This window comes from Merops nubicus, unplaced genomic scaffold (genome assembly GCF_000691845.1).
Source record: "Merops nubicus isolate BGI_N331 unplaced genomic scaffold, ASM69184v1 Scaffold12264, whole genome shotgun sequence".
In the NCBI taxonomy this organism is placed as follows: domain Eukaryota; kingdom Metazoa; phylum Chordata; class Aves; order Coraciiformes; family Meropidae; genus Merops; species Merops nubicus.
In genome coordinates this window covers 1-11391 of record NW_008604915.1, presented here as the reverse complement: position 1 = coordinate 11391, position 11391 = coordinate 1, and the positions used below count along the sequence as shown (strand labels likewise).

General features: G+C 41.0%; 1 protein-coding gene across 1 annotated transcript; it reads right to left on the bottom strand.

Moving 5' to 3' along the window:
- Nucleotides 1-746: 746 nt before the first annotated feature.
- LOC103771864 (acyl-CoA dehydrogenase family member 9, mitochondrial-like) lies at nt 747-11280 on the bottom strand (the record flags this gene model as incomplete). The annotated part of the gene is made up of 8 exons (XM_008939180.1): nt 747-835; nt 1426-1600; nt 2586-2664; nt 4209-4309; nt 5664-5770; nt 7822-7923; nt 10270-10363; nt 11164-11280. Coding segments are annotated over 8 exons (864 nt in total), but the record flags the coding sequence as incomplete, so codon positions are not given.
- Nucleotides 11281-11391: the final 111 nt, after the last annotated feature.

Below are 11391 nucleotides of genomic sequence, written 5' to 3'. Positions count from 1 at the left end.
CCAACCCCTATGATTCTATGATTCCTACTTTTTAATTTGTGATAATTATCTGAAGAAGAAATTATAAAAATCTTCTTTTAATATGTTACTACATTAATGAAAATTATTTCATTTGCTATTTAGGTCTGGACTCAACTGCTACAGAAGAAGAAAGAAAACTGGGGAGGACCATTAAGAACAGTGTGGGAAATTCACAGGTCAGCCTCTCGGAGCGAGGCTGCGACAGCAAAGCGACCGGTGCTGTCTTTACTGGTGTCACCCTTCCCTGAGGCAACAAGTCAACCCTGGAAAATCACCTGACAACCACAGGGATCCTGGATAGGATCTGGATTTTCCTCCAACCATTTCCTGACACACGCATTTCTTTCTCTCCTTTTCTGCATTGCGTGCACTTCTGGCTGTGGAAAACAGCAGAAGACATTTCCCTGATTCAGTTCAGAAATTCTGTTGGAAAAGTTGCTCCCTTTTCTGAAGGGAACAGTACACCATGAAAAACAATAAAAAACCAAAAAGCAGAACCAGCTTTCTGACTGCATTGGGAAGAAATACACAGAAATAGGAGATCACAGCACGCTGGTGCACTGAGCCAGAGAAACCAATGACTGCAAAGCACGTCAGGTAAGTGGAGAAGTCTGTCCTCCAGCACTCATCCAGCTGGCAACACTCATATTACCAATAAGGAAACTTCAGTACAGGGACAAAAAAAAAAAAATAGGTCTCCTTCAGGCTTTTTAGATCATCAGTAGTCATTCACTGCTTACCTTAAATCCCCCTCCTACTTCTCCAATTACATTCTCAATAGGCACTTTGGTGTTTTCAAAATGTACTTCACAGGCTGAAACACAGAGTTAACACCTGTTGTATTATTATGCAGAAATATTCTAAACATTCAGGAACATAATTTACTCTTTTTGTAACAAGAAGTGAAGCTTGCCTAATGCACTGTTTGTTACGTATGCTTTGCCAAAGAAGTTAGAATTTGGGAAAAGACTGTAGTTGACATCAATTACTGATGTAAAAAATGCAAAGTATAACTAATGTATATTGTGTAAACAAAGATCTATAGTTTTGTCTCTATTATAAGGAGCTGACAGAGCAGTGAAGTCCATATGATAGATGGTGGAAAAGCTATTATAATCAGTGAGCCTAAGAAGAGCTGATGAAAACTTCCACATTAAAGCCAGTCAGGTGACTGAATCTCTGAATCACTGCAGTGTTAAGAAGCTTCACGTGTGCAGAAAAGAATGATACAATATGGATTACTTATTTCAGACCCCCATTAGGAAGGGCTCATAGGAAAAGCCAGGTGAAGAAACACCAAACTTATCCTGTTACATGGAAGATATTGATTTATCTGAATTCAGATGATCTAAACAAATTAAAACATGGAAAGAATTTCCGTTCACAGTTTTAAGCAATTCTTACTGTTGGATCCTCGAATGCCTAATTTATCCTCAGGTTTCCCATGGGTGACTCCACCAAAATCCCGCTCTACGATGAACGCAGTAATTTTGTCTTTCAGTTGTCCATCTTTATCAACAACCTCTGTCCTGGCAAATACAGTGAAAATATCCGCAAGGCCACCGTTTGATATCCAGACCTGTTTTGAGAGAGGAAAGACGTCTAAGAGATATATTTGTTCTGATTTTGTGAGCACTGTTCTCAAGTGTTTCATTAGGCTAGCATAGAACAGAGCGGTGAAAAATTGCAGCTTCTTCCCTTAAATTTTCAGGACTGTTCTTTTACTATTTGTGCCTCTTGTGAACAGATTTCCAAGAACAGCTGACCACAGAATGGTAAATTTAGAGCAATAAAAACAGGTTGTAGTACAGATTTGTATGAGGTTAAAATCCACATTGCTTTTTCACAACAGCTCTCGTATCCTGCTGCTTCTGGCATGTGAGGGGTACAGGAGTAATGCAGGCTGTAGAATCACTTTGTCCAAAATTATTTCAATTCTGATGAGAATCAGAAGGCCACAAACATACAGCCTCTCCCAGAGGCTGGGTCTCTTCACAGCAGAGACAAATACATCAGCAACTGCAGATCAAGTCTGCAACATATCAACTACTGTTGAATCCACCCTGTTTCTTCAAGATTGTGTTTTGTCATTGTTCCTATCAGCAGAAATGTTCCAAGCAGCCCTATGTGCAATTAAATGGCAAGTCTTATTTCAAAAACACCTATAAAAACTGGCATGAAGAATGAAGAGAGGAGAAAACAGGGGTTTGGGTTTCTTTTTGCCTGTGCTGTCACAGAGGGGGCTAACTAACCAACCCGCCCTGAAGCTGAGCACCACGAGCCAGTGATGCAGAGAAGGACCCTAGGTCTTTCATCTTTCTTTCCAAGAGGTCAGTGAAGGTTATTCCCTGCACAACGTGCTTTTCTAGTCTCTTTGGCCCTAAACCAACACACAGGTCGTCTTTCTGACATGGTCATTCGTTACTAGCTTGGAAACATCAAAAGTCTGATGCAGCTGCCAAACTAGGCTCTTACTTAGCCAAACTGCAATGCTGTGAAAGATAAAGGTGCTTCCTATAAATCTGTATCAAAACCTGTCAGGTCTGCAGTCTGTGAGTGGGTACCTTTGAGCCATTTAACAGGAAGTATTTCCCATCTTCACTGAGGGTTGCTCTTGTCTGGATGGACGCAGCATCACTCCCACTGAAAGCCAAACAAGTTATTAATGTTTAAAGAAATAAATATGCTTTAAAAAAATAGAACTATATGTTTTCACTCTTCCCATCCTTTAAAAACGAATGTTTAAAAAGGAATGTAGTATATAAATTTTAGTTTTTAACTAACAAGAGAACTTGTTCCAACAGCTCTAAAGAATGTCTGGGGGGACATTTCTGCTGATTAACATGTATGTTATCAGTCTTATGACCTGACCAGAGTATTTCGAATGCCATGCAAGTAACTTCCTTGAGCTACATGTTGATATGTGAACATACAAATGAAACTGTTGTCCTAACACAATTGAGCTTAAAATGTCTAAGTTGTTCCTCAAAAATTCACACCCTGGTTTTACAACCTAAAGGAAAAAAGGCTCAACAGAAATTAAAAGTTAACACATGACAGTCTATCAATCAACACTTGGGCAGGTCAAATACTTTCAACAGCAAAATCAGCAGGTGAAACAAAGAAAAGAGAGAAATAAGCAAAGAAATAAACCAAACCACCACAGCAATCAAAAGTTTACTTTCTGATTGTAAATCCGCACCCTCTCTTGAATCATCACCTTATCCCATAACAAAACAAGCAGCACATCATCTACCCCCTGCAGAGAAGTTTCCTCTCCCACAGATGAAAATGCTACAACTGCTCACTTGGGCTTTCAGCTGAAGACAGTCAGCAAGTTGTTGGAGGAGCCAGATCTCAGATGGTGTTTCAATGAGGTTAGGTTACTAAAATCCAGCTCTAAAAACAACTGCTTCTGTGTACTAGAACTAAGGCCTGTAAGACAACCGAGGTGAGAGTTACTAAGATTAGCAACGTCTTTACGTAATACCAGCCTCAGTAAAGTTGTTAGGAGAATTTCGGAGCACAAAGTTTAGCCCTTGGGTCTTTCCTGTGTGTCACCTCCAAGTCCCATCCACAATCACTTTGTTAAGATACCTGTGTTAGTTTAAACCCGACCCACAAGTGGCAGAGGGTCAAAACCCAATCTAGGACTCTTGAATAACATCTGTCTCTGGTGGCTGGGAGGTATGAAAATTATCAAGTATACCATGTCAAGTCACCCGAGTGTACCAGAATTCAGAGGAGAGTTTCAAACTACAGTTCTGTATGGACAAGCGTGATTCAGCTTCAGACACTCAACTGGTCTCAGTCCTTCCACCAGTTTCCTTTGGCTCTGCCTATACGGTTTTAAGCAAACTCTCTTCTGCACTGAGAGAATGTGCAACCCCAGCAACAGTCAATGAGCTGATGTAATAAATACAAAAAATGAAGTTGCTGACACAAAGACACCTTTTCTAAACTCTAAGGAAAGACTAAAATTTCTTCCTATTATTTTTGGTAGTTCCTTCAATACAGGCTTTTGTAATTTTGAAAAAGAACCAAAAGCATCCTAGAAGAGTCACAGCATCCCTTTTCTAACACAGCCTTAAGTATCCTTTCAATTCAAATCCAGTAACAAAACAATTTAAAAAATCACATTAGTGTTTTGGTGCTTTCTGAAGCTTTTATGGTTACAAAGCCAGTACCTTCCAGGCTCAGTGAGACAAAAAGCTGCAATGTACTCCCCAGATGCCAGCCTAGGCAGGTACTTTGCTTTCTGTTCATCAGTGCCAGCAATGAGGATTCCCTAAATAAAGAATGAACAGAAAACTTTTCAGCATCAACCTGCACAGAAAGAAACGAAGCTGACAAGCTTTGCCAAGCTCAACTTGCAAACTCTATGGCCTAACAAGAGAAGGTTTAATAAACAATGGACTTCCTTATTTATTATACATTAAAATATGTCAAAGTTATCATCACCCAGTTGCTCAAATGCTCGTAGGAAAAGGCTTATTGTTAAGGCTGCCTTCTAGGGTTGGTTTCACAGTATTTTTGCTGGAAGAGAAGACTTATCTACTGCTCTGAAAGGCACCGAGATAGTCCTTCCTCTATAACTTGTCATATCTTCATTGCTATCACTAGAATTTTATTTTAATAACTTCAAAAGCAGCAATTTTCAAAGCTCCTAATAACAGAACAGAACACATGACTGACTTAGGTTCCAAATTATTTTGTTATGTAGATGTTCAACAACTTTTTGTGAGAGTGCAATTATTTTAATTATCCCTGTTTCTTTTTTGTACCCCAGGTTTCTTATGAAGGACAAACAAAAGACAAAAATACATGGCAAAGCTAACTAATCAATAATTAAATAGCCAAGCTAGTTACTCAACAACACTAGGATTAATCCCAACTGACCCAAACTGGCCACAGCAGGAGAGCATCAGCAGTTGTGTCTGACAGTACACTTCTCATGAGACTGCTTTATAAATAAGTGAAATTTTAAGTAAGGTGAGGAATAAATACATATTTTTAAATAACATTGTCTGTTTAATTCCATGAAGAGTTTTTATTGTTTTAATGAACTTACTGCTATTTCAAGCCTCAGACTACTACCATCCATCCACAACTGAAAGCTTGTATTATACAGAATATGAGTTTAAAATTCACACATTTGCTGTAGCACATTAGTCTTGGGTTAAGTTTTCTTCTCCTTCCCCCAGCACGCAGCCTCACTCAGCTAGAAAACGTTGCACCCTTCTGAATTCTCTGCACGGCTGTCCCACCTCCTCATCACTTCATCCCTCCTGATATTTTATTTATTCCAATATTTATTCTAGCTACTTTCATCAAGTTTGCTCAACTTAAAAAACTTGCCATCTTCTAATGTATTTTTTCTAAGATCTATTACCTCAATGTTTTCTGGACTAATCATTTTCCTCTGTACTTCATAATCAAGTCTGTATGCTGCCTGAGTCCGACACCAAGCAGAGGATGCTGGGGACACCAACACACAGCCTGGTGTCAGAATTTCCCACGTGATTCATGCTGCACAGGAGAGTCTGATTTATCACAGCCACACTCCACGCTGAAAGGAACCTCACCTCACCTCTTCTACACGAGCTGTGCAGAACCACTTGACACAAAGGAAGAATATTTACCTTGAGCCCAATAGCTTGGTGAGCTGCCAGAGTGACTGCAATAGATCCATCTAAAGAAGTGATTTCTCCCAGACGTGCATACATGGTGTTTGATAGCCCCAGCCCACCTAGAAAAAATAAGAGGTTTTCTTCTAAGCAGACCTTACACTTTAAGTTGCCCCCTTGCCCCAAAACATCACTTCCAAGTACAGAAACATCAAGAATGTATCACTGTTAACTGGATGGAACATGTCCACAGACAAGTACCACATTGCTGAGCTGTGCCAGAAAAATGCACTCTGAAAACAGCCCCTTTTGGAATAAGTGTGAGTTGTGCTGGATTTAGATCTCTCCAGCAAGCAGATGTGTTTGTGTTCAAGCTGCACGCACACAGAGCACACACAGCAGGATCCATGTGCATCCAGCCTGAGAATGGGAGAAGATTCGGTATCAAAACTGGTCTGCTGTGAATTTCTGTGCTTACAGGATAAAATACACCACTTCAGAAATGTCTTTAATCCAAAAAAGTGAATGTATCCAGAAACGAACTTGACACCGGCACATTCTTTTTGGAAGAGTTCCAAAAAGAACTGCTTTTTGATCTGCTGCTGCAAATGCAGAGGCTGCCTGCAACAGAGCTTGAACACAAGCAGGATAAATCAAAGCTGCCCCTGTATGAGTTTAATGCTCTAGAATTCCATGTCATGAGGACCAAGTCCTGCTCCCTGGAGTTTAGGAGTATTTCATATATTACTGCTAAATTTTAATTATGTATTACAGCTTTATCTAATCAAGATAACTCTTTGTCCAGGTGAATTGGTTTTAATGTGGGACAGGGGTGTCTCCCAGGATGATGAGTACCTTGTTCCAGCAGCTGTCTCAAGGGCCCTACTGTTTTATGTGTGCTGAATAAATGCAAGAACAAGTCTCCCCAACGCCATTAACTCACATCACTGCCTCTCACACCCTTTTGCTTCAGAGCACGCTGGTGTCAGCTAGAACTCATGCTCCTCCTGCTCCTTTCCCCCTTTCTATGCAGGGCTGGGTTCAGGATGCAGCCTGGAGGCTGCTGCTGCTGCTGTGTGCAGGAATTCCAGTGATGCCCACGTTGGAGAGCGACGTTATTCCACAATTTACCTGAGCTGCATCTCTCCTACCCACATTCTGCCCTCTAACGCTTCTGGCAAATAAGCCACTGCTGCAGGCCAGAATGAAAAACACCACGCGACGCACAAAGCACCGAACACACCACTGGAGAGTTGGAAAATATGACAAGCACCACCAACAAAAATACAAGCCCACCCCCTTTTCTGGGGTTTAAACCCCGTAACCTCATTAGAAGCATATTATTTATGGAGCAGGAAAAAGCAGCTTGCTTACAACCAGGTAATTGCTTTCCATTGCTGGTTTTCACCTAGCACACGTGGCCACAAGACAACAGCACTATGATTTCCTACAAGGATGCTGAATGGACCGCAACCTTCTACCAGTTGAAAGTTGAGAGAATATTATTTCACGAGCTTCAAAACAACACAAGAGCAAAACAACAAAAATTTTTCAGTACTTTGATATGGAAGCCAAATTCTATGAGACTCTCTAAAAATAATGAAGAGTGGGAAGCTTATTTCTTGTTAATCAATAGTAAATTACTTTAAGACCATCAAAGTAACAAGGTATGTCTCCAGCTTTATGTAGTAATAACCAACCAACCAAAATATTGTAATCACTGAAAAAAGTGTATTGTTTCACACTCTTCTCTTCAAAAATGAGGCGCCTTCCCCACTGAAACCATCTTCTGCAGATGGTCAAACAGTTTTGTCTTCCCCCGAGTTGTTCTTTTGAAAGTGTTCTTTTAGAACAGAAAACAGGCAACACAATGATCTCATTTCTTTATAAATTCCATGTGAAATAATAGTTTCAATCCAAATTTTTATTTTATACATAAGATCAATATTTTCTTGAAAATTCCTTTGCAAGGTTATGGGTTAGTTCACTGAGGATCTCATGCCTCTGATCTCAGCTAGCACATTAACGGCCTTTAAAAGAAAAACTTTTTTGGTCAGTATTGCAGAAAGAAGACTTTATACAAACACTATACTTTTAATATATAGACATAACAACTTTACACTTCTATAGGGCCAAACGCCTTCCTGTCTGCCTTTTGTGAGCATACACTCACCATATTCCTCTGGTATCTGGATGCCAAAGAGACCCAGGTCCTTCAGTCCTTTTAACGTTTCGGGTGGGATTTTTGCATCCTGATCAATCTTCTTAGAGTCCACTACAAAGAGAAAAGGTTTGATCATTAGAAACTGTATTTCATAGCACAGAAAGAACCTCTGGGACCACAGTGTTCTTAAATCACAGCCGAGGTCACTGCGTGCTAAGAGTTAGCAATGGTATAGTCTCTAACCTAACTGAGAGCCCAGAGCTGAAGAAAATTAAATGACCTACAGAAAAAGGGGCTGCTGGAGCACCACCTCCCCACTGTGATTCCCCTCTAGTCTTCCGAAGCACATTTAGGACAGACACAGTCTGTGCTGCCCCTGACACAGGCATGCTTCTCTCCCCTAACTTCACATGAGTTCCTCTTCCTGACTCCAGCCAGATCTTGCTGCCTGTCCCATTTGCCTTCATGGCTGGAAAAGCCTCAAGCCCTACACTGGCTTCTGTGAGACCAGACACAGAAGCACAGAGGGTGGGTCAGAGGCTGTGTGCCTGTCACCCCAGCCCACCCTGCTCCCTGCAAAGTGAAAAACGAGCAGTTTTAGCCTTTTGACACCTATCACACTTCAGGAGGGGTCTTAAACACTGCGGTGTGATGTCCCACTTCTGGAGAACAAGGTCCTACTGAAGCAACCCACCTTATTACACCATCACAGTAAAATACAAAGCTGATTGGAAGGTTCCAAGAATACTGATTATGATTAAAGTCATGACATATAGAGGAAAAGGACTTGGCACTAGGAAAAATCTGGGGTTTATTTCATTTTCTCAAACATTTCTGTGTGACTAGGTTGTGCTTGTCAACAGATTCCATGAGTAAAATAAGCAAAGTACTTCCAAGATTTTCTATCTGAGCTATGTCAAGATCATGGTTAAAAAAAGAGTACATAAATGAGTTAATTACAAAAAACTTGTTCTTACGAGCTATTTAAATTCTTGAGGGATTACAAGAGCTGTTCTGGACTGTGACAGTGCAAATAAACAATTGTATTAAGCAGCTCAGGAAGGCCATCAGCTGCAGCAGAAGGAACACAAGCCGGGTTTCAACAAAGACACAAAAAAACTCTGCAGAAGCAACGCTGCTTTCCCAGAGAAACTTAAATGGCAGTGGAACTTCTGTATGAAGGGGGAGGCAACTAAACATTCCGATGCTCTTCTCAGAGAAGCTCTTCAGAAGGAAAACTCTGTTTAAAAAAGACTTTTCATTCCCCATGCTAATTTTTTAGCTGCATAGTATGAGATAGGTATCTGTAGTAGGCCATGAGCTGCTCCAGGGAAAGAAAGGTGGGTTTTACCTCCTCCCCCTGATGCCCACACAGACCCGTCTGTGGTGGCCAGGCACTGCCAAGCTCCAGGACAACTCTGCCAACGGCAATGTCCTTCCCCAGTGCCAAACATATCCAGTTTCTAACTGTTCAAGCCTGCTCTCCTAACCTATTTTTACCACACTCATAAGTTACCCTGAATACCTAAACAGAAAGAGTTGTGAATTCAAAGACTGACCAGCAATCACCACCCAAAGTTAATCACCAGAGTTAAGACTCCGTAATTTGACATTTTTATCTTTCCCTTAAATATCAGGTTTTTGACTCAATAAATTATGTTCTCCAACAGAGCAAGGAATTAAAAAATGTAATCTGCATAAAATCTTAATTTACCATCAGTGAGCAACATCACAACTTTATAGCTAAAACTACCTGGATCTCATAAATTGTGACCTTTGACAGTCACAGGCTTCTTCAGACTCCCACAGTGTTTGGCAATCTACGCCCAGAATCTGTGTCAGCGGGCAATCTCAGATGACGCCCTTTAGCTGCCCCAGAAATTGCTGTCTGTAAACACCAGTTTTCTGCCATTGTTCTAGAACTGGCTTATCTCTTGCCCCAGTAAGAGGACATGCACCCACAGCCCTGTCTAGAGTGCACACGACTTTTCCCAAACAGAACCACCGCTCTCATGCTAGAAAAACATAAATGCTTCTGGTTTTTCAGAGCTTCCCTATGAGCCAGCACTTTGGAATACGTCTCCTGAATTTTGCTAAACCCAGTCTTAGGACAGTTAAAAAGTTTCAGAAAAGCTTCACAACACATGAAGTGGTAAATAGCATTATTCAGCTGAGCTAAAACTGATTTCAAACCCTACCCCTGTCCCAGAATTCCTTCACATCCTGCTTTTTTCTGTTTATCTCTTTCTCGTTTGAAGACCTGTGTTTTCTCCTCAGCATTCAAACCCTCCACATAAAAAAGCCGTAAATGAATATGCCTACAGAACCAGCAGCAATCTATGACTGGCAATAAATGCATAAAAAAACCCTTAAATATTTTAAGTATAAACAACGTTACTCAACTGCCATAGTTAAATCTGTGCAATCCCTAAATGAATAAGAAACTCAGAACTATACCTTCTTCATTGAAGAATTTTTCTACAGGTCCCACAAACTGGTTGATCTCCTCTAGTTCTTCATTGCTAATTTCTGGGTAAGGGAAAACATCTTCCTAAAATGAGAAGCAATTTTATTTATTTTTTTTTAATTAAAAGCATGAATCATGCACTTGAAATAAAAATTCAAGAACATCTGTCTTTTAAACGCTACTCTATAAGACCAGTGAGAATTAAGAACTGTGGAAAATGTTCAGAAGCAGCCGTATCTGATGAAATCCACAGGACTCAACTTCACCACATACCAAAACCAAACTATAAAGTCCGAAAAACAGAAATATCCAAAAGAAACAAAGTTATTTTAAGAACTATGAGGATGCAAAAATCCTTCACCAACCACAGATTTTGTCAACATAATCCCATTTTGGGATTAAAAAGAAAAAAAGTTAATTTTACTTTGTATCAGAACCAATTTGCTGTTGTAATACACCCAAAGCTCAGCCATAAAGGCTGTCCCTTGGAAGGACACAGCTCATTCCACCCGCACAACATCACCAGCACAAAGGTGAGAGAGTTCACACCGCTCCTTATCATCACCCTGGTCTTCTGGTCATCAGCTGGAAGCAGTATGACCCGACAGCGTCATCATACTTTGACCCCTGTCACCTCCAGATGCAACAAGAGCTTCAATCTTTCCTATTAAAAACTGTAAGCAAAAGTTTAGGGAAAAGCCTTGTCCCTTGAGGCAAGCAGGGGGTAAAGCTGCAGCATTCTGTGGAGTAGAGGTGTTCCACGCCCAGCCCCGACGCACAGGAGCTCTGGTGATTCTGTAGGAACTTGTTAGGCTTGCTGACCAGGTCCCTGGGGTTTAGAGCAGCCCTTCTGATGCTGGTGGTTCTGGAGCACTTTGAGTTACAGCAGCGTTTTGTGTGTGCAGGTGAAAATAGGTTGTGAGGGGCCAACTGAAATACTTGAGAGCAGCTCCTACTGGAATTGCATCAGTGGACTGCACAGCAATGACATTCAATCCACACTGCTGGAGGGTAAGGAGGCTCTTCAGAGGGACCTGGCTGGGATGGATTGATGGGCCGAGACCAACTGTCCAACAAGGCCAAGGGCTGGATCCTGCATTTGGGTCACAACA